Here is a 27,509-nt window from a genome sequence, read left to right as displayed (position 1 = left end):
AAAAAAGAAAGAGGAAGGCGAAGTGATTTAAAGAAGAGGAACTGTCTCCTAGGGGGTGAAAAAATACCTGGGTTAATTCTAGTCCTGTCCCTGGCAAGTTACATTTCAGTACTGCAACTTCTCCTGCTGAAAGATGGAAAAAGGACAACTGCTGCCTTCAGTGGGACAAAGCCCACCACACACAAATCTGTCTTTCTGTAACAGCAAACCAGTGGCTTCTGTTTCCTTTTTAAACACAATGCTGCCTGCCATCCCTTTACTGCTGAGATAATCCAGAAATCAAACCGCCTGGCTGGGGGGAACAGGATCTGCATTTCCTTGTTCCTTGTATGATTTCCCAGGTTGAAGAGTAGCAGTGCCCCGGCACAGGTAAGATTCGCCACATCCTACTCCTGCCATGCAGAGGGAAGGGGAAAACGTTATTGCCCAGACTTACAGGTGCAGGTCCGTGAATCACAAATAAATTCAACATAAACTTCCTACCCAGTCTGTGCCTTTTGCTAAGGAGATGTAGGACTCTCCAGGGAGGAGGAAAAAGCTTCACATCCTTTGCAGGTGGGTCGAAGGGGCCACCCCCCCATCCCCCAAAATCAAAAGACCCTGGAAATATTACAGTTCTATTTTAAATAATTTTAAGGGTGGGGAGGGAAAGAAGACTGCACAGCCACGTGGCCGTGCAATGGGGGAGGAAGCATCGCTGCAGCAGCCAGTATTAGAGGAACAAAAATGAAACCTCCCCAACAGACCCAGGCCCCAAGAGTTTCCCTCGGGAGACCCCCCTGGCCTTGTCCATCACCTCCCAAAGGGCACAGCCACTCTGCCCCCGGCGGTGCCCGACTTGGCCATGCCCGCAGCTGGGTCCTGCAGTCTCCCAGCGGGGACTCGGAGGAGAAGAAGCCTTCTTCCTTTCTCGGAGGGCTGGACTGCAAGGGGTGATGCCACAGTCCTGGCTGTTCCCCTGGTGCGAGATAAAGACAGTCTCTAAGGGCAAAGCCAATGACCCCCCGTGGGTCCCCCAAGTTGTTCCCCCACCCCAGTTCTCTCCCCTCCTGCCAGTTCACCACCAGCAGCCTGGGATGCTCCCCTCTGCGGAGCGATGAGGAGCCTTTTGCAGAACGGCTCCCCAGCCCTCCAGGGAATACACACACCCTGCCGGAGCTCCCTGAGCCCTGGGGACCCCCATCCTCCCCAGGGACCCCAGCCGGCCCCGGGGACCCCCATCAGCCCCTAGGGAACCCCATCATCCCCTGGGGACCCCCAACATCCCGGGGGAAACCCCCCAGCCGCCGGGTTGCCTTGCCTGGGTTGCAGGCAGCAAAGGGTTACGCTCAGAGGTGCCGCTCTGCTCCCAGCACCTGGCAGGGGAGGGAGCGAGGAGGGGATGGAGCGGAGTTTCTCTGAGTCTCCAACAAGGCAGCGAGGAGCAGGCAGCAGAGCAGGCAGCGGAGCAGGCAGCAGGTGAAGCCGCCTCCCGGTCCGGCAGAGCGGGGTGGGAGCTGCCGGAGCCACCATGGGCCGGGGGGGGCCCTAGGAACCGGCTGATAAAGGGGGACACCCCCTTCCCCACGCTGACGTCCCTCGCTTAAAAGGGAGGGAAAGAAGAGACGAAAAAAAATTAAAACCCACCCAAACCCTCTCTAAATTTGAGATCCGGTGAAGGCGGGCGGCACCGTCTGGAAAATGCATCTCCCTCAGAGCTGCATCGTCCTCTTCATCCAGGGGAGCATCTCTCTGCTGGTGAGCGCTGGGGAAGGGGAAGGGGTGGGGGGCTGCAGGGGATGGGGTGGGGGGTGACAGGCAGTAACGTTTCCCAAATCAATTTTTTCACCTCCCCACCCCCCCACCCCATCCCCTGAAAAAAAACAAGCATCCCAAAACTTCTGTTATTTTGCAGCAGGTAGTGGGCATGCAGTGGGCAGGGTGGGCTTGCAGGTAAGGGTACTTCCTGATCGCTCTAAAAATCTGTACTGTGTGTTGTCCCCGTCCCCATCCCCATCCCGTCCCCCGCACAGCAGTACCGCTGCTGGGGGCAGCTGCTTGCACCCCTGGCCTGGGGCAGAGCCCCGCAGGCCGGCCTGGAACTCGGCTTCCCCATCTCCTGCTCTGCCGGGCGGCCCCGCGCACCCCAGGCGGCACCGGGAGGTTTGCTCCACAGCCCGGCACCGGGGGGCAAGGGGGCTGCAGCATCCACCTCCTGCCCGGGCACCCTCCCAGCCCACTGCATCCACAGCCTGGCAGCAAGGCAGCCCCCGCCCCAGCAGCCCCCCAGACTCTGTGTGTGTTTATGTTGGGGTCCAGGGCTGGTTGCGGACAGAGCCCCGGTGCTGGCAGGAGCAGAGTTTGCAGAGGAGCCTGTGCATGACTGTTGGAGGCAAAGGGCGTCTGCCTGGGGTGAGAACTCACCTCTGCGCTTTAGCTGTCCCTCATGCTGGCCCCACTGCTCCCAGCACCGTGTCTCCCCAGACCATGGCAGTTTGGAGGTCAGAAGAAGGGTCCATGAGACATGCTGTCAGCAGTGAAGTCGGTGCAAAGGCCACAAGGTGGGCACCCTGGTCGCAGCCATGCATCCTCCCCCGTAGCACCCTCTCCTCAGCATCCGCAGAGATCCCCCAGGCGCAAGTGCCCTACCATGAGAGAGGTGCCAATGCCAGGCTGCACCAGCAATGGGCAAAACGCCCCCGTGCCGGCTCCTTTCACCTATTCCCCCAGCAACCACGAGAGAATGAAAGCAGGGCAAAATTGCTGCCAGAAGGGAAATCTGGGCTACAGAGAGAGGTAAAGGCAAGAGAATGGGGAAACAAGGAATGCAAGGACAGGAAAGAAGATGTCTAGGTCATGTCTGGAGGAGCGGGGTGACCCTGAAGAACAAACCTGGGCAAGGGTTGCAGGCACCCATCACCCATCTCTCACTCTCCACCATTGCTATGTCCAGGTGATCCGTGGCCAAGAACCAGGGAAAGGTGCAGAGCAACATGAATCCAACACCCAGGAGAGCGCTCAAGTGCAGAAGGCGAGAGGGCTGCTCTCTTCAAAATCCCTGTTAACTCCAACCTTACTGCAGAACATGACCCTCCTGGAGCTGGTGAGCAGTTCACGAGAATTATGGGATATCCTGGATAACTTGTCTGAGCGGAACCATGCACCACACCCCAGAGGACAGAGGGACTTGGGGCCAGCCTCAGGCAAGCTTAAAAAAATTTTTGGCTGGGGAGATTTCTATTCTAATATCAAGACAGTGAAGTTGAACCTCTTGATCACTGGAAAGGTGGTTGATCACGGCAATGGCACAGTCAACGTCTTCTTCCGACACAACTCTACCGGGCAAGGGAACATCTCCGTCAGCCTCGTCCCTCCCACCAAGGCAGTCGAGTTTGACCTGGAGCAACAGATCTTCATAGAGGCCAAAGAATCCAAAATCTTCAACTGCCGCGTGGAGTACGAGAAAGTGGATCGTGCCAAGAAGACCACACTCTGCACTTATGACCCATCTAAGACCTGCTACCATGAGCACACCCAAAGTCATGTCTCCTGGGTCTGCTCAAAGCCCTTCAAAGTCATCTGCATCTACATCACCTTCTACAGCATAGACTACAGGCTGGTGCAGAAAGTGTGTCCCGACTACAACTATCATAGTGACGTACCCTACTACCCGTCAGGATGATGTGCTCTGCCCATGGCAGGATGCCCCGGTGATGAGTGGGGGCAAGGGGGGGTGGGGGGGAGGGACAGGGACAGTTTTGTAAGTCGGGGCAGGAGCGCAGCAGTCCCTAGAAACCAGAAGCAAGGAAGGAAGAGGAGGATTTTCCATTTTCCCCAAAAGCTCCAATGTCAAGAAGAGGAATCTTAGGCTATGGGGTACCAGCATTGCTAAACCTGGCCTGGATCTGTGGTCTTTAGAGACTGGTATGTGAAGGCAGAGTCTGAATTTAGGATACAGAAAATAGGACATAAACCCACAATCAGGACTTGTGTTTCTCAATGCAATAATGGATTTGCCTGGACCTAGGCCACATGGTCCTATAAAAGGTTGGTGACCAGGCAAAGAGGGCTCCACAAGCAGGCTTACACAGCCTGGAGCCAGGGAAGACCTTGGGGAGGAGAAAGGCACCTGATGCCCTCCATAGCTGCAAGATGGGCAGCCACATCATCTCCCCCACGTCTGAGTTCTGCAGTGGCAGGAGCTGGAGCTGAGTTTTCCTATGCTGGGGTGCAAAGGGCTGCCGGGATGGAAATGGGGAGCCAGGGTGGGCAGGAGGGACCCTCCCAGGGTGTCACCCCACCACGGCTCACACCAGGCACCACGGCACAGGGAGGTTGCAGGGACTTGAAACTGTGGATCCACAGGTAGAGAAATCCTGGTGGAATCTGTCAAATCTGCTGACACAATATATGATTCATGTGTTTCCCCTGACACGCTGTGATTCATGCGTTTCCCCTTCTTCTCATCCATGCTCTGTATCACTGCTGGCTCCCCAGCACCTGCTCCCACCCTCGCCCAGCCACATTCAGCTCCAAGCATTGCCGTTCTTTGGTGCAAAGGTGTGCACCCACCTGCGTATGTGTGTGTGAAGTGGAGCTCTGACTGTAGCATTTAATTTACTTTGAAGGGAAAAAAACCCAAAAACCACAACAACAGTGTCCTTGAGAGAGAGAATAAAGTTTTCACAGTGGCACCGAGGCAGGTCAAGTGTTTTTACTGAGAGCAATCTCAGTCTTCTCGGGGGAGAAGGAAAATACACTGGTGGGGTGGGGAATGAGGCACGGGGCGTTGCGATGACCCACACCCAAATTCAGCTCCGTTCAGATGCAGCTGAACTCACCCCATCTTCACCCCTTCTGGCGCTGCGTCCAGCTGGGCTTTCACCCAGACACCTCGTTACTATTGCTCATGCACGGGCTCATTCTGCACCACTGATGGGTATTCCCAACTGCCTTCCCTTCCCCATACATCCAAACTCAGGTTCCCACATATGTGGATACAGTCCCTCCTACAAAGAAGGCCAAAAAAAGCAGGTGCCCCCCCCCCCCCCCCCCCCCCCGCTTCCTTTCCCCCCCAAACTCCCCATATCCAGAGCACCAGGCCAGCTCCAAAAATCCCACTACACCCTAGCAGAGTTACGAGGCAGCTATTATCACTAGAGCAGGTTTTATGCTTCAAGCCTTCACAAGTCAAATTCCTTCTCTACAGCTTTGAGAGAGGTTTGCTGGCTGCTGGCAAAGTTTCATTATATGCACTTTTACATCTAGGCAGAGGCTGGTTCCAAAATACATTGAGGAAAGAAAGCCTTTTAGTGCAATAATCAATGAGAACAGAAAGTTTAAAATGCTTTGAGAGCTCGGTTTCAGAAAATAACAGGAGCAATATTCAGTATTGGGGTGGGGGGAAAAAAAACACCCTACCATGAGCTATCTCACAAAAGTATGTTCCCCAAGGGTTCACAGTTGCTTTAAGGAAGGAACACAAAAAGACAGGTTAAACCCTTTTCTGTCAGAACAGGCTAAACAAACATCACCACCACACACACAAAAGTTGCTCATTTGGAGAAATTTCAGACAATTGCCATTTGAAGAAACAGAGCAGACAGCGGGAGCAGAGAACCAGGCTACAAAGGATGCACCATTGTCAAAAGTGATGTGGCAGCTGCAGTTACTAGGAGACCAGGACAGGCCATTATTCGGGCTTGGGAGAAGAGGATTCCTGCTAGCAGAGTCACAACCCATGCTCAGAAAAGAAGGATTTCGCTGAGCTGAAGGGCAAACTACCCAAGAGAAAAAAAAAAAAAACCACACCCTAAATCCACCTGCCCTTAGATCCCCACTCACCCCTTGCTACAATGAGATGGAAAGGAGACCCTTTGCACCAACTCGCTTGGTAAAATTTCCCTCATTACAGACCAAGTCAAGGTGTACCTGAATGCACTCACTTATAGCTTACGATTATTTGCTTTGTGGGGTGTTGCTCAGGCTGTGTGGCACGGCGGAGGTTGGCCACGGAGTTTTTTCTGCTTCTCAAAGCTCTGCAACTGCCTCTGCTGCAGGGTTACACAAGGAACCAAGGTTTAATTTCTTTCCCCATTAGTAGATGGACATAAAAGAGACTGGGGGGGAAGGGCAGGGGGTGTGTGTGTGTGTGTGTGTGTAATTTATCCAAATGAAGTTCCATGAGTTGCAAATTTCATTACAAATGAAGCAGCATGTAATGACTGTGGAAAGGAGACTTCAAAAATCCTCCATGGCACCAGGGTTCAGCAAAGTGCCACAGAAGTATTCACAGGCATTTTTGCAATTAAAGCCTATCTCCATTTATAAAATGCAGGCCCTTATCATCTTTGATAACTCAGTGGACAGCCGATTCCTTTGTCTCCAAAGCAGGAAAAGCCCTGATGGGACCTACTTATTGCTGTCATCTACAACTACACAGTGAATGTTCTCCATCTCCAGTAATTAGCTCTCTTTAGTTTGTTAATACTTTTTACTCTTCCCCACAAAATCCTCCTAATTTAAATTTCATGAGTCTCCCAGCCAAGCTAACCTGTGCTTCTGCACATTTAGAAACCGGCTTCCCAGAACAGCCTGCTCCACCCTCCCACCAGAGTCAATCAGCAGCCCCCAGCCATTAATTGCAGTCAGAGCTGGTGAGGACCAGTCCATCTGGGCTCCCCAGCACTGGGATTAGATGAATCAGAAAAAAAAAAAAAAAAAAATCAGGAGCCCATGGACTCACTGCAGGAACACAACACCCCAACACCCCCCCAGCCCTGACCGGGCTCTCCATTCCAGGGCAGTGGCTCCCATTGCTTCTGCCTCCTCCAGTTTTAAGGACTGAAGTGATGAGACGTCTGGTTTAGTGGTCATCTTGGCAGCATTAGGTTTGTCGTTGGACCTGATGATCTTAAAGGTCTTTCCTAACCTAAATGATTCTATGATTCCTTAAAATGCTGTTTAACATTTGAATAATTCTCCCATTAAGATAATTTTCTCAACTTTGTGCATTCCAAGTGTTCCTTTATTAATTTTGCCCTATATCATAAAAAATAATTAGGACTAATCGACCTAAAATAAATCCATCTCTCTGTAGGTTACCAGGACTTCTTCTTGGTTTGTAATCTTCCAGTCAATCAGACCTTGTCTTTCTATCATTTCCTATTTACCATATCCAAAAAAACCACCCATAGCCTCAGATTCAAGTAAGATGCTCCCAGCCAGCTATCACCTCCAAAACGTGCTAATGCATTACTCCAGGATTTCGGAAAGGACAGATCTCACAGGAAGGTATGATTTAATGCAATGATAGCACAACCGGCTCCTTCTCACCACTACAATAACTTCAAGGCATTAATTTTCCTCAACTCTGGGTCAGTCAGGTATTTTCCAAACATAAACATTTTTAGCAGGTTCCAGCCGGATGCCAAGATCTCAAACAAGAAGGAAGTTTGCTCATTAAAAGCCTGTGGACAAACTAACGAGCAACAGAATGTTTTTGTCACAAAAGCCCTACTTGACGTGAGAACTTCTTTAAAGGCATCAACATTGGGGAGATGCCAACTATTGAGGTTTTCACCAGAATTTGGCATATTTGGAGGAGTTCCCAGACTAGTGGCTAGTGCAGTCGCTTGGTTAATCAAGAACTTCAGCTTCCAGAAAAACAAACAGCTGGCTTAATCACAGAAAACCCCAAGAAAATGGGATTTCTGGAGGCTTAGATGTCAAAACGCAAATATTAACCTCGATTTGTGTTAAATTTCATGATTTGTACATCTAGCTCATTTTACAGTCCATCTCAGGTTTTCTTTTATGAAGCTTCCAGGTTGGTAATACTGGAGCTCCTGCAGCCAGGTGAGTGTATGACATGTTGCTTGGAGGGCAGGGGAAGCTCAAAGCATTTACACTTTTGTTGTTCCTGGTTTTTGCAATCCCCCAAGTCTCCAGCACAGCTCCCCGTGTTGCTGGTGACGTCGCAGCTTCTGGAACATCCCTTCCTGGGACAAACCTGACCCTTTTGCTCCCAAACCAAACTGCTGAGGTTGAGCATTGTGGAGGACACCCCGAGACCTAAGTGCTTTCACAGCACAAACGTACACATTTTACGGTTTCATGCCCAAACTATCAAATGGCTAACAGAGCTCTGCTGAACTTTAGTTCAGACGGGCTAGGGCTGCCGCGTGTGGGCAACACGGCATCTTTACAGAGATTATTAGATTTTAATGAGGTCTAGTGAGTCAGCCAAGCTTTTATGCTTGTAATCCCCTATTTCAACAGCCATAGGTGGCTCCTGGATGCATTAACGTTGCTGGTTCTCCTGCTCTTCTGGGTGCATAAAAGCAACTTGGGGCCCGATTTTGTTATGGCTGGTGCCAGGCCAGCACCACGCTGACCACAGAGCACAGCGCTTGCCCGGCTCCTCAGGATGGGCCCAGTGGCAGAGCCAGGGCAGCGAGGATGCTGCTCCAGCCCCCCCTCCCTAGGGAGCCGATGCACCTTTCAAGTCCTCTCGAAGTCTCTTCACCAGCAGTCTGTGTCATCTTTCCTTTGCTAAGGGAAGAGTTTCTCCTTTTTGCAGATCGCATTTTGCAGTGCCAACGCAAGCTGTGCCGAGGACAGACATCTCCTTCTCCAAGCGGTTTGAGCATCTTAATTCCTGGGCATAAATCCTGGTCATGCTATTAGCTTTTCTGATAAACTTAACCAAGTTATTCCAGGCCTTTGTCTAGTCTGCCTTATCTCTCTTTATAAAGATAATATTCATTTGCCTTCTGGGCATGGAGTGAGACTGCATGATCATGAAGCACTCTGGAAATCCTCCACTGAAAGGGGAGGCAAGCAGAAATGATTATTCATGAAATCCCCAGTGTTATGACTTGTTATTACACGCAGTAGACTAAAAATGCAAGTGGGCTGAATGCATCGTGTATTTGATCTAAGAATTATTACAGTTTTGCCAATTAGATCCAGAACCCAAATACAACCGCTTCCCTCCTCCTCCCACTCCCCTGCCAGAGCTCAGCACCAGCTGCTGTTTCATAAACACCAACATTTCCCCATCTTCCTGCGCTTTCAACGAACTCCAAAAGCAGCAGGTCTCTGATTGTTTTCCCTCCAATTAATGGCAGAGTGCACTGCTCTCCCAGAGAAAGCTGCAATGTAACGTGTAATGTCACATCACAGCAACTGCTCGCCCATCAGTGGCTTCTTCCTGCCCGAGAGGGAGCCATGCTGAGTGGGTGGGCAAGAACAGCACCCTTGGCATCCCCCCAAAACCCTCACCTACCTGGGAGCATCAAAGACCCCTTTGCTTGGAGGGATGGGCTCGAGGATTAAGCAACGGGTCTGCTTTGCTGCTCAGTGTGCTGGTGGCAGGACGGCATCCAGCCAAGTGCCGGAGGAATAGGGCAATCTGTTCCCTTAGGGGAGCTCAGCTCATACACACTGTTGTGCAGAATCAGGCCTGAACCTCCTGGTGGGAAGGAAGGATCTACTTTTGCCTGAGAGGTTTCCAGACCTACCAGAGCATCCATCTGCTACCCAAATGTCTTGTTTCCTAAAGGCTTCTGCCCCAAGAGTAGGAGGGAGGTGTGATGCAGTAACCCCTTCTCCTCCAGCCCCCCAGGGTGACCCGCTCATGGCATGCTTTGCTGTTTGCCATGCTGGAGGATAGCTGTTACCATCGAGATAGTGGTGAGAGTTTCCTCTTGTGTCTTGTTACATTGCAAACAGAGAAAGAAGCGTTGAATATAATAGCAATTTTTTTAAAAAATAGGACGATTCCCATTTAAGTGCTGTATGGGTAATTCAGGCTTACTTGGGCTGCACAAAATTATCCACGAGCATTAGGGTGCGAGTGTGGCTGCAATCACAGCTCTTGGCTCCGTGTGTGCACAGAGGCAGCACTGAATTAGCTTGTTGCTCAAAGTGCCCTTCCCTGTTCCCCAGGGACAGGCAATGTCGGGCCAGTTGGTGTCACAGCCCCTGAGCTGCTGCACATGGGAGCCCTCCCTATGAGTGGCGGCGGGGACTAACCACCACCAAAGGCTGCAGGAAAAACCTGGGCAAGATGGAGTTGAGCAGATCATGGAGAACAGCGTCTGTCTGATGCTCAGAGACAGACAGTCCCAAATGCCTGAACAAAGCAGGTGAGAGGGGAAGAGATTTTAGGGGAACGTTGATGCAAATCCACTTGGATGGGCTTCACAGTGGAGCTGCCTGAGATACCTCTGTGTGACCATCCCTGCCCTCACCCTTTAGTATGAAGGGCACGCTGCTTCAGTGCTTGCACACCTTTGCAACCCCCCCCCGCCTTCTAAAAATGATAAAATAAAATAAATAAACACACCAAAACTCACACAGGCACAAAGCAACACCCCCCCCTTCCCCAGCCCCTAATGAAATCCCCTCCAAAGCCAGCCCTCACCTCCTTAAAGCCATTTCCAGCTGAACTGGCACCTGGCTGCTCGCAAGGGGCTGAATGCACCGGCAGTGTCTGCAGGAGATGGCCAGGTCCCCGGGGACAAGGGGCCACATCGCCCTGCACACCGGTATGCAGCGTCAAGCACGCTGTCAGCGCTCAATAGATCTTTACAGCAGCATCCACAAGCGACTCAGCAGGTGAAGCAGCAAAATAAAGGGTGAGGGGGAAGTTACAGGGGATGGAAAGCACAGGAAAGAGAATAAGAATTCAGATCTTAAAAAAAAAAAAAAAAAAAGGGAAGGCTGTCAAGAGGCAGCCAGAGGAGGACAGGAATGGAAAACTTGTCCAGCCCTCTCAAATCCCACCAGACCCTAACTCCTCTGCAGAGAATTCCCAACTCAAACCGCTTCAAACCCCACACCTGCTTGCACTAAAAAATATGCTAAATAATTCAGTTTTTACTCATGTTCTCTCAAGCTGCAGAATCCTCCTGGCTCCTGTAGTTTTGTGTGGTATTTTAGGGGGAAGGTACAAACCAGCCAGGACTGAGGGAGGGGAGGTCGGTGTGTTGCCCCACCACCACGCTCTGGGACAGCAGAGCTCTGGTTTCTGGTGCTGCTGCTCTTTGCCGAGTGGCACAGAGCCCGTGTCAGCATAGTGGCTGCGACACACGGGGAACAGAGATGCGCCTCGTACAGGATAAAGGCAGGAAGAAGGGAGGGCTGGTGAGTTTTCCACCTGCCAGGCTTTTCTGATCTGTGGCAGATGTCTCTCTGCTTTCAAACTGCATCACGAAGCGTCTGCTTTCATCTAACCTCCTCATTGGGAAATTCTCCCATAAGGGGGGAAAAAAAAAATATCTTCTGTGGTCTACTCAAAGCATTATGCCATCAAGGATGCACACCTGCATCTTCAGCACATGTCTGTAGGACTTATCCTGGACCAGCAGCTCTCCTGCTCCCCCCCACTTCTGCCAATCCTTCTGAAATACCGATGGCCTCCCACCTGCCCTGGTCCCCTGCAGTGCATTGGGAAGACAATGGGGTGATCCCCAACAGCATATGCTCCTCCTGAAAGTTCCCCACGCGCTCAACACGAACACACGCTACCTCCCAAACCCTCCATCAAGGACAATTCCTTCACAAGCAGCAGAAAATCCAGTTTTCTGGCTCCAAAACAGATCAGGGGGAAAAGGACAAATCCTCAGGAACAAGTTGCCACGGGTGGGATGCAGCTGGCTTGGTCACCACTGTCACCCTTCAGTCACCTGCCTCCTCTCCCCACTGCTGTGCCATGTCTCTATCTGAGCCACACACGCTGGGTACTTGCCCTCCTGCCCTGCTGACACTGGCTCGTCCCCCAGCTGTGCACAGAGGCACCTCCATTCATGTGCACATTTTCCCTCCAGGATTTTAAAGCATCCCAACACAGTTGCATTAGGCTGAAGGTACTACTGGGAGGAAATGTAGAAAGACAATTATAAACTGAAAGAGAATTTCAGCAGGTTCCTTGGCTGAAACCATCTCCTGGGAAGGGTCCTGCTCAGAGGCCAGTGCTATGGACACAGAAGCCCAAACTAGAAGGAAACCCTTAGTTTTAAGAGCCCCTGTGCCTGAATTTTATGTCTTGTTCAGAAAACTACAATCCCAACAACAAAACCAGTAAAGATAAGGCATCTAAAAGGAGATTCCTCAGTGGACTCTATACATGCATGTGGGACTGATGGTTAAATAAAGTGGTGCAGACAGTCCATGGTGGAGCAGCCCAGGAACCTACTGTGTCTGCAAATCGACACAGTAGGTTTGAGGATACACTGGTGCTTTATAAACCTTTTGAAATTGCAGTCTGAAGACACTGATTTTAACTACTATGTTCTCTCTTCTTGCCTCCAATACTAGACATCGTCCCACTGAGATGGTGATCAGGATGCTGAAATAACCCAGAGCCTTTTAGTTACTATTATTGCTGTCTACCTCAAAATGCCTAAAAACGTTTGCACCCAGCTCAAATTGGCATTTTTCTCAGCTATCAGAGGAAGCGTAACTAACTATTCTCACATTTATTGTCATGCCACAAACAAGTGCTGCCTGCCTTGCAGATTTTATTTTGCTCTCCTCAGCCCACTGGATGCTCTGGCACTTTGTCATGGGAAGACAGATATTTGCTTACACCATTGGTGGCCAGCTCTGTGTTTGCAGCCTGTTATAGCAAACATATCTTAATTAAGGGACTTGTTGGCTTGCTGAACTCAGACAGATGGGATCTTAATTCAATTAGTATACTTTAATTACCTATTATAGTAGGACTTAAAAAAAATGGACACAAGTGAAAGTTTTTCTAGGCAGCCATCAATCCTATCATATATTTATCAATGATAAGCAGTAAACATTGTTCAGTGGTTTCTTTCTACTACTCCTCTTCCTCACTCCGAAAACTGTCGGAATTTTATCTAGTTTTGGAAATTGTGCATCATTTCTTCCCTTATGTGTTGAAAATAAAGCGAGCTCTGAAGTGGCAACACACACAAGTAAATCAGCTGGAAAACAGGAAGCCTGTATGTGAACCCATGTCCTCCTGGCATCTCAAGCTACAGCAAGCAACCTGAAGAAGATCCACGCATTTTTACTTTACAGCTTATAAACCTGCTAGTTAAACGCCAGCAGAGGGCTGAACCTGATTTAAAAATAGTCTTGCCTTGGGACACTAGGGTGTGCCAGATTATTTCTTCTGGTCCCTTTAAAAATTATTCTCTAAGAAAAGCCCTACAGAAATAAATCAGTTGGATTATTATTGAGTCTTTCTCTATGGCTAATCTGAGACAAGGACAAACTTGTGGTTAATAGGTGCTGATGGAAGAAATCTCCCCACAGCTAAACTTCTCATTTTGAGGTCTGTTTCTATTACACAGGGTTGTTTGTGTCCAGGGATGGAATGAATTTTGGAAAAACATCCCTCTTCCTCTAGTTGGAAGAGGGCTATTTCACCCCCAAAGCACCAAAAGAGCATAAGCAGGTCTCTGAAGACACAGCTTCCCATTTATGTTTTTATGAACAAAAAGGGTGGGCTTGGCATTCTCATGATTTTTTAACTTCTATTTTGGGAATGAAGCTTGGAAAACAGCTGGAAGCAGCACTTAAAATGGCTTAAAACTCTTTGACCACAAGTTTTGACATTACAGCATGCTTGCAACATCTAATAAACTTTGAAAACAAGGTACTGGCCCCATTTTTTCTTGGCAGCTCTCTAGCCATCCATCCACTGCCAAGAACAGCATGAGCAGAGGGAGCAGCAATGCAAGCGTCCCCAAATCTCACATGCTAACAAATGGGGAATAAACACGAAGACCCTGTCTAGGCACAGCTTTCAGCAGAGATGATGCCAACGGTGGGACCTGTGAGCGTCAAAACTGACTGTGCTCTGAGACCTCTGTCTTTAACAGGCCACTGTGTATTAAAGAAAAGCATTTCTGGTAAGATGCTGAAGTTTTGGGCTCGTTTGTTGTATTCTGTGTTGTTTTTTTTTTAAACAGCTACAGAGCTCTGAAAAATAAAGTATTGTATGCGTTATCTATACTTAAACACAGCCTACCTATTTTCTGACACATCAAGCTCTCCTCCCACCACTTCTAAAGCCCATTCTCTCCCCCCTTTACATTACCGTTTTACAGAAGCATACACCCAGACACGTTTTATGTAACACCAATCCATAGCCAGAGGTTTAAAATATTAGGGGAAGGCAGTAACACATATTTTAAGCATGCGGTGACTGTTCACCAACAGGAAAAGTCTGCTTACATCAAAACCCTGGGAAGTTCCTCACCACGCACTGCAGGCAAGGAGCACGGTGCTGAGCAGCACAAGGTGCCAGTGCTGGGGGCAGGAGGGGAAACACAAATGGAACCACCAGTCACAACAGTTGCGGCTTTTACATCCACACTGTTTCATTCCCATGACGCTGCCCATCAGCAGCTGCTGAACTGACACTGCAAGTATCTACCTGTACCCATCAATCACTCTGTATCATCACAGCCGGCAGAGAAGCGCTGAAGGAGAGCGGCACTGGCTCACGGGGATTAGGTAAAAGGCATCTGTTAGATTTAATTTTGAAGAACCACGCCCTCAGAGAATATACAGGCAAGATTTAAAAAGCAAACCACTCATCAATATAACAAAACCACCACTTACATCCTACAGCCCAGCTCCATGCCATGCTAAAGCACCCAGAATAATTATAACCTCACAGAATTACGCATTTTAGAAGTCCCAGCAGCCCTGGAATGGGATGGAGTTATTGCTGTGGTGCTGAAAGGAAGGAAAAAGCTTATTTAAACATATACCGTGTGCGAAATGTCTCTATTTTTCCCTTGCCTTTTGAGATTTCAGCACCTAGAAATAAATCTAGCTCATTAAAGAGTATTTTGGAGTTCAATTTTGTTTACAGGCTCCAGCTAAGTAATGCCTGCTACCTAATTCAGGTTTTACCATCTGGCACATCACATCAGAAATCAAATCTGCAAGGTGGTTTATTCTTTATTGTGTCTTTTTTTTTTTAATTCAGGAGAATCTGACTTAGCATTGACATCACACTGGGCAGAGGAGAATAAAGAAAAGGCATTTTAATTTCATATGCTCTAGAGAGAGAAATTATTACAACCCATCAGAGTATCTCCTGCTCATTTATATCTAAATGTTTTACAGTCGCAAGCGGTGACGGCAAGTGATGGACAAGCCTGTCCCTCAGCAGAGCCCATCACCAAGGGCACATACAGCACGTGAACCAATTTCCTGGCAACCCACATATGTAGGAGCGAGCACACAACGAAATACTCCTATTATCTCAGCTGCACAGGTATATAGGCATCTGAACTAGATGATCATTGTGGGTTACTTCCAACTGAAAGCGTTCTATTTTAGTCTATTCTGTCTTAAGACCGACTAACTTTGAGGCTGCTGCTGGATGAACGCACCATTACAGAACACCGTTATTTCAATTAAGCACACCAGGACAGCAAGCCATGATAATTATCCTGCCCGACTTTGCAGTCTCCTTGCCGTACAGCATGCAGGATACAAGCCAATCTCCAAATCCACAAATATAGACAATATAAAGAGAAAATTTCCAGTCTGCCAGCACTCTCATCGCGGTCCACAAAAAGCACTGGCCAGTTGTCCTTGTGACGAGGGTGAAACCCCTGACAAGCCTCCAACAACCACTGGAGCTGGCTGCGAGCTGTATCCTGGCCACGGACTGAAAAACTCAACATCCTGTTTAGCTATTTTTGTGGAGTGTTTTGTTGTTTGGCAAAAATCAATAATAAGCAATAATTTTGCCAACGCCACCTGCCTAGAGGAGTGAAAAAAGTTAGCGGGAAAGAAAGGAAGCACAGACAAACTGCAATGCAGCAACAATCGGAATCAACAGCGGGAAACTCTCCTCCCAACACAAAATAAAAAAGGGCATCCAAAACCTTTAGTCCTACGGTAACATTGAAATAAACAGGCATGACCTGGAAAAAATAATCCACCCCAGCAATGAGATGGATCATTCTTAAGAGCTGACACTCATGCTGCTTCATCTTACCATGTGAAGATAAAAAAGCAGACAGAACACACTCCAGCTCTCACATTAGACGTGGCAGTGAGGAGCAGGTTTGCAGACGTCCAGGTGAGGAGGGAACTCTCTGGGATGCCATGCTATTAAATATCGAGGACCAGCACCCACCTCCCTGCCGCGTCACAACCAGATCCCCGTTTGACAAAGTGCATTCTCTAGGAGGTTTGAAATGACTCAAAATGCTCAGGGATAACCTCCGTGTCTGCCAGGAACCTTACAGAAGAAGTGGAACGACAGTTTGAAAATGGTTTTAATTTGTTCATTTTCATCCCATTACTCCTAGATGTTCAACCTCTGGCTATTTCAAGGCTCAGAAACCTTCATTACCAGCTTGGTACAAACATCTGAGGAGTTCTCATCCTCAATGGCAAGAGTCAACAATTTTCTCTTCAATCCCAGCTCGGTTTCCTGATGGCAGTGCTTAAAGTAACATACCTGCATTTGGATTAGAGAAAAGTACTCCAGAGCAACGCAGGACATCATTTCTCTTCTGGAGGGCTGGGGGAAGCGTTCCAATTCCCATCCAGTTTACCATCCACCATCTCTGTTAACTACTTTTTTTTTTTTCTTGGCCATTGATGCTTTTCAATTATTCAAAGAGGAACCCTACATTTTGTACCTCTCACGCCTGTGGTTTTTCATAATCTGATGGAATAATTGCAATTCTCTGTCCATCCCTTCCCAATTTACCCCATCAATTAACACATTTCCTCAAGTGATTTTAATAATTCAGTCTTAGAGACAAAAATCTAATGTATCAAGTAGAGGCAAGATGCAAAACCCAAACCCAACCAACCCAACACACAGCTGAATTTTCTTGCCTGTGCTCTGCACAACAACTTTCAGCTGGGTTAAAAGGCCACTTCCTACTGAACTGCTCCTGCCTTATTTATCATACGTATTTTCCAAACGCCTTCTAGGTCACTGCAATTTATTTCCCCAACTATTTCATGGGCTGTCACCTCTTTTTTTCCCTGGGCTGTCTCCCAGTTTCTTCTGCCCATTGCCTTCCCGTGCAGTTCAAGCTGGCACTCTCCTGCCCCTCTTGCTGCTCACCCAACCAGCACCACCAGCAGCAATTTCAAAGTTAACTTTAACTATAACACACACAAGAAGCTGGAATTGCCAAGGCAAAATTTGCTGCAGCATGTGTCTGGAATTGCAGCCAAAGATCCAAGTGAGCAGCAGGTCAGAAAAAAACCAAACCAACCACCCTCTACAATTAAATGTCTTCATATTAGATTAACCAAAAACAGTCTTTAGAAATAAATGAGTTAAGTAATTCTGCAACACAAGTTAAATGGCAGTCATGAGCGAAGGAAAAACTGCATGGCCCAAACTAACTGAACAAGGTAATTATTTTAAGCAGAGCCTTTTGCAAAATAAATTGCACAGAAATTGAGAAACCTGAAATGAAGTATATGTATATCTATCTATCTATATAAAAAAAAATATTTTTGGCTCCCTCAAGGAAGGGGTGGGGGGGGGGGTGGGGGGGAAAAAGAAAAAAAAAAAAAAAAGGAGAGCTGGTATTGTGTCCTTAACAGCAGTCTGTGAACCAGAACAAAGCCAGAGAGAGTTTCAAAGCACAGCAGCTCTCCCCACTCTGCTGTTTGTTCTGCTTATAAGCAGACAAGCTGTTTCCTTTCATCTGGAAAAACTCACACAATAAGAAAAATACCTCAACAGATTCTGAGTCTGTAATAACAAAGCCCAAGGGGCAGCCAGAAAGAAATCTTTTGGCCAGTAAAAAATATTTGGTGTTTGGATCCTCAGAGAGAGCTGACTGCTTCTGGGCATAGGGCATATGTACATCCTACCGCTGCTAAAGAGGTCAGGAGATTCATTGAGATACTTCTCATTCCCGTCTCTCCTCCCCACACCCAGATGAAGGCTGCAACCCTCGCAGGTCAGCACAAAAGCGAGTAGAGGAAGCAGGAGCAAGGAGGTAATAGGGAGAAGGAAGCACATGAAAGCCTGTACATCGGGATGAAATGTCTCCGTAACACCCTTGAGGAGGTGAAAGAGACGGAATGAAAATCCTGAGTCCAGGTTCCAACCTAAATTCTGAAGCTAGACCAGTGGTAGCTACATTGCAGTTCAGAAAACCTGGTAAAAACATCTCTCTGAAATATTGTTTTGATAAATATGCCATCTCCTTGCGGAATTCAAACCTCCAACTGTTCAACTGGCATGGACATCTCTGCAGTAACAACACATGCCACAGATTGTGAGTTAACTTGAATTACGTTTCAGATCTGGGGAGGGGAGGATGTCAGTGGGAGGTTTATGAACAGTATGCTCTAGCTCTGATGTTGTTATAACCAGATGGCTTCAGCTGTATCATTTACAATAAAAAAAACCAAACAACAACAACAAAAGTGAAGTTGACAAATAAATCATTAATTCACCTGCAACTTGAACAATCTGAACAAGTCGCCTCCTTTGCAGATCTCATTTCAGACCTTCCATGACAGCGTGTTCTGCAACTGCACCTGGCTCTGCAGGAAGTGTTGGGACAGACAAATCCCAGAACATATTATTTTCCTGCAGGTATCTCCCTGTCCTCCAGGGAAGGTGGCTGCCAATTCTGTACTGCTTCCCTGTAAATAACTCCCCCCCAAAAAAGGCCAAGGACAGGTGATGTGAACACCCGTTTCCTTTCTCCTGGGCATGTCTGCTGCCCAGGGCTGGGCTGAGCCAGCGCCACTCCTTGAACAGCTGGTCACTCTAACATGACAAGGATAAAAGGTCTCATTCAGGCTTGAATATTTCAGTAAACAATGTGATTACTGCAGCATAATTAGACATCTCTGTGCCACACAGACAACTTCTGCAATTACCTGGCAATGAACTTTTCATGTCTGCATGCAATTATAAGCTAGAAATGCTGGGTTTGAGTCCTGACAGAGTAGTGGGGAGAATCTCATGATGACTAAATGCTTTGCTTACCTAAAAGGAAACACACGTTCAATCCAATATAAAAGGAATTAGTGGCATTCAAGCAATAGATGTAATATAGGAATTTGTGAACCACGTAAAAGGAAGGCTTTACTATACAGACGGTTGTGCGTTTATGATGAGAGCCTCAGTGGAGGAACACAAAAAGGGGCAGGAACCCGCTCATGAGTCACCATTGGATAAAAATAGACAGCAGCCAGATTAAACACATGAGCATATAAATGGAATTCTCCTTCACACAAGGGACAAGAAGCTGTGAGAGAAAAGTATGATAACAGAATGAACAATCAGAGACAACTGATACCTAATCTATTTTCTAGACAAAACAGAGTTAGTCTCTATAATCCATTACATGCCCTACCTGACCATCTTAAGGTCAGATCAATTTGCTGATGCCCTGGTGCTGTGTATTTCAATCTAAACTCCCTGGAGATTTGGGGCTAATGATGACATAAATGGATGGTGTCTATCCTGCCCAGACATCCTGCACCGCACCTTAACGTTACATAAAACAGATGGCGATTACGCTATTCTCCCCTCCGACATCTAAACAGGTACAGGTAAAAAAGGACCGACCACGGGTCAGCTTCACGCTGCTATTATTAAAGCCGATGCTCTCTTGCGTTTTGGCAATAACTGCTATGAGAAATAACACAGGTGTGCATCGCAATCATGTTTGCAGCATTCCTTAATCAATCCCATCCGAGTTCCAGAAACAGCATGTCACTACCAGTACATGGCAGGAGACCGAAACTGAACCTTTTGGGAGCCAGTTTTAAACTGGCAAGTCTTAAAGATGAAACAACAAAAAAGACAACAGATACCACACAGTACAAAATAGTAATTATTTATATTTTCAAAAAGAAAAAAGTTACCAGCTATTTTGAAACTTCTTCCCTGTAAGAAGAGTGACTAATAGAAAGGAACAGGACTGGCTCCTATACAGTCGGCAAGTCAGGTACAAACAGTTAAGAGTCATTTAGCAACTCAGGACAGGGACTTTTAACGCAGCGTTCATGAACAATAAAATTTCTCTTTTTTTTTTTTTTTAAAAAGGGGGAGGATGGAAATAAAGCAGGGAAAAATGCCAAAAACATTTCCCACAATATCTAAAAACAGTAACCGTTGTTCTTGTCAGACAGCACGCTCCAGATCAAGGATTTTCTAGTCCTCTCAAAACCAATACAGACTTGCCAAAGGCTGCCTTCAGTCTATTCACACCCTCCAGAACACACAACCTTACGCTGTCCCCTTTCACTTCAACCTGTCATGTTATAAAAGGTAGGGGTTTTTTTCTTTTTTTTTTTTTTTCTTTTCAATTAACATACAAGTGCTACTAACAGAGAAACTGATCTTCTTGTTGCTGGATGGCAATAAGGAGTTACACAAACGTCCAGTTTTTAGCTCAGCTGGAAGGACTTAAATTCTCTTTTTTTGACATAAATACTACTGGAGCTCCCATCAGGTACTTCCTCTCCAGAACCTCACTGGAAATTCTTTTTAACCCTCCAACACTAAAATGTCCTCTTGCTCCAGGCATCTGACGATTTGTTCTGTGCTGCCAGACGCAGAGATGTTGTCTTCCCCAGTACCACTACTGGGTTGTTCCGACTTGGGTTGGTGCCTAAACCGAACCCTGTACTTAATTGACTCAGCCAAGTCGAAGGGAACACACAGACGATGCAGCGACAGGGATTCATTAGGTTGAACAGCCCCAGAGCCCCAGGCCCACCCTCCCCCCTCTCCCCAAGTTACTTGGTGCTGTTTTAAAAAGTCTGGGTGTCACGAAGCAGTCTCTTCCCCCCAACAACAGAGTAAAAGCTCCACAGATTTCGCTGTCTACCTGGTGGTCAAGGTTACAGCAGCAACAGTTGATGCTGCTTCCAGAAAAACATGGGGTGGTGTGACAGACAGAACTTTAGGATTGCTTCAGTCGTTTACGTGGAGGTCCCAGAAAGGGACACTGTGCAGAGGCCAACGAGCGATATGCCTCAGCCACCAAATGGGGATGCGACACTACCATAGACTTCCAGCCTGATGTCTCCATGACGTCAGAAGCATGACTAGAAATAAAGAAAGAACATCTGAAGTTACCAACTGGAGATAAAAAGCATTAACTAAATAGATTCTTTCCACATGCTCAAGAAGCACAACATTTTTAGTGTACTGTCTTAGGACCACCCTGGATGTATGTTAGGCATCTTCTGCAAAGACAGCAAGCTTTGGCTCTGCTGGCACAACTGTATGCTGGGCAGTCCTTCATCTTAAGGATGAAAAGCTCAAGACATACGTGATCCCTGGTGGAGGACAGCAGGAACACAATGCTCACCTACCCTGACTACTCAGCACAGAAGTATCTTAAATCAATACAAAAAGGGCAGAGAACCCTATTGCTAATAATGCCTTCCCCTAGACTTGCTGCATCCTGGAACAAAAGTAAACTCACTAGTTAATGAAGTCCACTGCTTGAGTTTTTAGTTGATCAGCACTATGTAGGTCAGCTAGAATGAGGATCTCTGCTGCATTTTCCACAGACAGGTTACTGCACAGTGCATCCTCACACATCACCTTCAGACGTTCTAGAGCATACTGCAAAATACAAGCCAAAGTACAGTTACAAAGAAGAAAACACCCAATCATGCCTGATGTGAAGCCTTACTTGTGCTCCTTCACTGTTCAGTAACAAACTATTATGCTGAACAGACTGCTTTGCTTTATGCATCTGTACTGTACTCAAAGTAGTAAACAGCAAAAAAAGCGGAGGGGAAAAAAAAAAAAAAAAAAAAAGAGAATCATGATGTACCCACCCTGAGGAAAGCAATGGAGAGGAAATATACCCACCATAACTCTCATCCTGGCCTTCTTGTGTTACAGGTTTACTGGTGCTGTGCTCATGCTTTGAAATGAGAATTTCAGGTCACCTGGAATACTTACTACCTCAGTTACTTCAAGGCACAGAATGCTGAAGCCAAATCTTTATTCTCACTCTATTGCTACATGACAGTATTACCTGGGTTCAGTGGGAAGACCTAACAGTGAATGCTCCATAGGTGTTCCAGCGATGTTTAGGCAGTTTTCACTCAATTTCTTTGCCATTAATGACCTGTACATTAACACCAACCTTGCCCAAGTAAATGCTACTAGTTTAATACTAGAATGTTAAACAAATGCCCCCGATTTCTTGCGGCTATCCAGCTGGAAATGAAACATCACAGTATGTCTGTAATGACCTGGCAAAAGCTCTATTCTAATGTCACATTCTCAGTCTAAGAGCTTCTACCATTCAATTGTACATTTGCCTCAACATTTTTAGATCCACAGGGTTGGGCCATGTCAATGGTTTGAGAAATTCTAAGAAATTTGCAGTATGCTTAGAAGAAGAGTGCTGTCTCATAAATTTCACACTCTACTTCCTGCAGCACTTGAGACAGTATTGAAATATGGATACACCGGCAAGATTTTCAAAAGCAACACAGTGGTCTCAGGCAGACTTCAAAAAGGTCAATTCTCAGAAACTGTAAGCCACTCACTATCAGTGAATGAAATGAAATCCAAGCCCCAAAGCTCAGTCTTCTAGAACATCACCACTGGGAACTGAGGTACTTCTGAAAATCTTGGTACGTGTGATGCGATTATGGGGTTTGCGGCTCTTTGGGTGAGACAAAATGAGTAGTTCTGAATATTCTAGATCCCATGATTACAATTCACAGGGAGTAGGAAAGCAGTCAATTCTAATGCAGTTCTTACAGGAGTAGTAATACTAGCACTACATAAACTGTCCTAAAGACTAAACAGAGTTAAGTCTTCTTCATGTTACAACTTCAAATTGAGTGATATTTCTAAAAAATAAAGTATTTTGGGTTTTTTTGTTTGTTTAATCTGACAGATAACTGCATTTGAGAGTATCTTTCATACTGTTTATAAGGCTTTTTTGGACAACTTAAGAGATGACATGATGTACAAGTTCCTGAGTATGTGAGGCTGCATTTGGAAGATACTAGATTTGTAAGCACTGCTCTGTCAACCTGAACAGAGAGCTGGTAACAAGCTCATTTGCATGACGATGGGAGCACTTGCCATAGGATAAGCACTATTACTATAGATTTTATAGTCTGATTGAGATTTTCATCCCATTATGATTAAATTTGAATGAATAATTTCAGATTATTGAAAAAAATTTTCACTTAAGGTTGTGATAATACTTATTTCAATTGAGGCATAGCACTCATAACCAAGACAGTTTTCTCCCACCAGAACATCTGAGAAGGCAAATCATTCACTTCCTTCATCTGTATCAATAAATAAAACAGTTTCAAATGAGGGGCAATCCATTAGTTATTATTGTCTGTCAGTAGCTTGAAATGCAGCAAACAAGGCTTTAAATTTCTCCTTTTGTAAATTGAATATTCTCCTCCACGGATGTATAATTTTTATTTTGATTTTCACTGTACAAATAGCTCCATTTCTAATTCCATAGTTGGGCAAAAGTAGCCATTCTGGTCTCTCAGGTACCAAGATTTCCCCTTCCCCCCTTTCTTAATTACACTTAAAATAAAAAACCAAACACCCAACCTAACAGCATACTTACCCAAGAGGCTGAAATAGTATCTCCTGGGTTGAGAAGACGTGCTTTGTTTTGGTTTTGGTCTAATTACATATTTTCCCCAAGAGACAGGAGGAACTCAGAAGAAGCCGTTTCAGTCTCTTGAGTAAATATTAGATGTTTTATGTGCTTTCATGAAAGATTTTTTATTTCTGCTTTTAAGAGACACACAATGAGTTTAAAAGGAAAAAAACCTCTACATTAAAAGCCAGGAAACTCAAAGTTAAAGCCTACTCTGTCCTTAATGTACTGCTTCTTACTTACACTTGTCTCAGTTAAAGATGGGATGTGAGCTCTCAATCAATATGTGGCAATGATTATAATCAGGCCAAGAATCTCCTTGCATTATTTCCCATTTTAATTCTAGTTGCAGTGGCCTAATAATGGCATATGGAGCATTTCACCTCTAAAATCAGCATTTTTGATGAAGCCCAGGTCCGCCAGTGACCGGGAATTTGATGGCCGTGTGGTGGTTGCGTGGAACAAGGTTACATGCATCCACATCTTAAAATCCACCACCCTAACTGGCACCCACAAGAGAATCCAAGGACTGAAGAAGCATGGAGACTGAACTACGCTCTCACCCCTAGAGGTGGTCCCTCCAGGTCAGAGTTGAGGCACATTGGCAGGGCAGTGTGGAGACTCTTGCACTGCTTCTACCCGTGCTGAACCTGTTCGATGGATAAATTCAGGACTTTAGTCTCCAGTGCTGTCAAACTGGCATCTTTCACCAGCACTAAATTCACTTTTAAGAGAAAAAAGAAAAAGGAAATAAAATTTTGGTTATATATTAAGAATTTTCACTGGTTAATATGGCTCGCTAACCAGCGGAGCACTCTCTTCTGTCCTTGGTGCTGCAAAAGGAAGGAGGCAGAGGCTGGCTGGCTGGCAAGGCCACAGCGCTGCGCCTGCTACATGGAGACTTCCAGCAGCCTTCCAGTTAGACCATCCCCGACACCTCCCTGGCAAGGACCCTGCAAAGCCACAGATGGGTTAGGCAACAGGGCTTCCTCCAGTGAACCCCTTCTCTCCATAAACAGCAGGGACTGCCACTGCAAAAAGAAAATAAACAACAGGACCTTGCCACTCTTGTCTATCCGTCACTTTAGAGCATCTCTTGAAGCTGCTGATACCAGCCAGATCGGGAGGAGAAGCAGGCCCTGTTTGCCAAGACAGAACACTACTTTTGAGATTTGGTAATAATCACACTGAAAAAATATCGCCAGGTCCACCTTGAAATTTTCTTTTCACCCCCAGCTCTTATTCTGATGTTCTCTGAAATTTTAAAATGCTTAAAAATGAGCAGTAGAGACAGAAATTCCTGATTGTTGTATGTTAACACATGTATCTATACAGCTATAGCTATCTTATATGTATATCCTGTCTTGTAAGTATCTTATACCACATCCAGATTTACCTATAAGTTACAACCAATTCAAAGAAATTGCCCAACCACAATGATCACATGAAAAGCTTACTGCAGCAATCTCCAACGAACACTGTGTAAAGCAAGGTGCATGTCAGTCCTGGTTCTCTGAACACCCATAAATCCCAACTGTACCTTGTCAGCAGCTGCCAGCAAGTCATCTGCCATTTTGTCAAGATTTGGTGCCTTCCCCGTGTAAATAAAGCACATCATTTCCTTAAAAACTTCGGGCTCCACATCATTGATTTCAACCCGATTCTGTATCAGAAAAATGAAGCTAATTAAGATCCTGACAAGAAGATAGAGGCTTCCTTCTACCCAAGTTCTTTCAATATTCAGAAATTTGCTACAGAGACAAACTATTTAGAATGTGTACTATTTGCAAAAAAAAAAAAAACAACAAAAAAACAACCCCAAGAAAAAGATGTGGACGGAGTAGGAAGAATTCTAAGTTGCATTTCACATTCTCTACTTCTCCCTATCCTACCCCAGTCTCCTTCCCCAAGAGTAACAAAGGTAACAATTGCCTCCTTGATCCCTTTCTTCCTCCCTTCAGGACAGCTGAAGCAGAGACCTGCAACTAGTGTGAGAAAAACAGTTAAAAGGTGACAATAGTCACAAAGACTACCTAAGAAAGTTATCTGACCAGTGATGCTAAGAGTTGACTAGAGAGCTATGCACCTAGCTGGAGAAGTTGTTCTTCCTTCAGGAACTTACCTTTTTACTCTCCTCCATCTCATGCTCAAACATGGCGCTGAAAACTGGGGAACGTGCTACGGCAGCGAGGAAAATAAAACACAGTTAGAGATGCTCTTTTACTCTTCAGGAGGAGCTAAGTGTAGCCTGCCAACACAACACCTGTCCAGATACTTAATGCAGGAAAAATTCTCCTATAGCAGACAGGGCAAATTGGGTACAACTAGTAAAGAAGTACAGGTTGTGACATTGTGGCTGACGTAGCTTCAAACTGGGTATGGGAGAATTTATTACGTACTCTTCAGCCTTGGTTGAAAGGACATGGGTGGTAAGGTATGTTTCTTTACAAGAAAGTGTTCCTCCGGAAACATGCTAACTTCTGCTTACAAATACTTTAGGAATACATTCTAGTACACTACAGCCACAAAAAAATTCTCCTACCATCCTTGCCATAGGAGGACATAGGCAATTAAAAACTAAGTAGGTATTTCTTCTCTACCTGTAACAGCTCACAAAACAACCTTGTACTACAACTCTGCAGTTAAAAGAGCTGCAGAAGCCTCCTTTAAAGATGAAGTAGCTCAAAATAAATCCACCTTCCTTAAGGCTGTTGTCTCCTATCCTACTAAGGCCCATCCAGCTCAATACCAACCTGCCAGTATGGCTTTGTGAGCCTGGAACTCCTGGCCCGCAACACACAGGCAGCAGTCCGTGAAGCGTGAATTCTCCCAGAGTCCTCCCAACTCATCTGCCAAGCGGCACTCTGGTACCTTCACCATGTTCATAGTGTTCTGGCCAGAGATATTGACAGAGTCCTGTACCACGCTCACCTGGAGGGGAAATGAGAGCAAACAACCCAAAAACTCAAACATGCACTGGAAAAACTAAACTCCCTACAGGAAGTTCTTGTTTCCAGGGCAGGTGAAGGGAAATGCAAAGCAAAACCCACACCTCCCAAGCAGAATCACTGCAGAATCACTGTATGATTAAGAATACCTCCATTTTTAAAGCATCCTTTCTACCCTGCCTTAGTGCCCATCCCAAGTCCTAAATCACACCAGTAGATTTTCTTTTCAATCCCAAATTAACAGCACCTCTATGCAATTTAATCATAACTTTATTAGATGCTTTCTTAAGGAAGTGGAACCTTCTTTTTCTGCTTTTACAGACACCATATCTGACCTAGTTCTTTCCTTTTATCGACACTCTGAAACCCTCCCCAATCAATAATGCAATACAGACAGCAGTACAAATGAAAATGAAGTATATGCAGAGCTTCTATAACCAAGCACTGCATCCCATCCATACATGTATGCAAAGGCAGTGTCTGACCCCTCAAATATCTTGCTGCTTCTGGTTCTAAGTTTATTAGTAGTTCAACACTTCGATCACATTACAAAATAAAATAAAAAAGCCCAAACTAAACAGTAAGTTTTAAAAAGCAGCTTTTTGTCAAGTAATTAGGAGGATTTGGGAAAGGCAGAGAGATTCCTTATCACCTGCTCTAAAGCAGACACTGTTAGGGACCACAGGTAGCCATACCAGCTGATGAATAATCTACACAAAGGGAACAGTTAAAAGACTATTCAGCACCAAACCCTTACGTTAAACATGCAGTAAATCACAGCCTTCTACAGCAGACTCCAACTAGGAAAGATCAGAGTAACTAACACCACCCCACTAAAACAAAGCATAAAGGAAGAAGCTGATTGACAGGAAAACATAGATGAAACTCCTTCCTGGATCTGCTGTCAAGTCCAAGTTAAATTTCCGTTCTACTAATAAGCAATGGCCAAAGAAGAACA

General features: G+C 46.1%; 2 protein-coding genes across 7 annotated transcripts in view; one reads left to right on the top strand and one right to left on the bottom strand.

The window, feature by feature from the left end:
• The first annotated feature begins 931 nt into the window (after positions 1–931).
• Positions 932–20,025, top strand: NXPH3 (neurexophilin 3). Its single transcript, XM_080369771.1, has 2 exons — positions 932–1,737; positions 2,933–20,025. Exons 1-2 carry the CDS (start codon positions 1,681–1,683, stop codon positions 3,659–3,661), a joined length of 786 nt encoding a protein of 261 aa, XP_080225897.1. The 5' UTR covers positions 932–1,680; the 3' UTR covers positions 3,662–20,025.
• SPOP (speckle type BTB/POZ protein) overlaps positions 19,811–27,509 on the bottom strand; it is a 28,481-nt gene continuing 20,782 nt past the window's right edge. For all 6 annotated transcript variants that reach the window (XM_080369766.1, XM_080369768.1, XM_080369765.1 and 3 more), the window contains 5 exons: positions 26,357–26,534; positions 25,726–25,781; positions 25,144–25,266; positions 21,426–21,568; positions 19,811–21,042 (listed from right to left, as the gene is read on the bottom strand). In XM_080369766.1, coding sequence (XP_080225892.1) covers positions 20,898–21,042; positions 21,426–21,568; positions 25,144–25,266; positions 25,726–25,781; positions 26,357–26,534 — 645 coding nt within the window. In that variant the 3' untranslated portion in view covers positions 19,811–20,897. The remainder of the gene's footprint in view (positions 21,043–21,425; positions 21,569–25,143; positions 25,267–25,725; positions 25,782–26,356; positions 26,535–27,509) is intronic.

This window comes from Falco punctatus, assembly GCF_963210335.1.
Source record: "Falco punctatus genome assembly, chromosome: 19".
Lineage (NCBI taxonomy): Eukaryota > Metazoa > Chordata > Aves > Falconiformes > Falconidae > Falco > Falco punctatus.
Note: the sequence above shows the minus strand (reverse complement) of the source record. Positions and strands in the feature narration are given on the sequence as shown.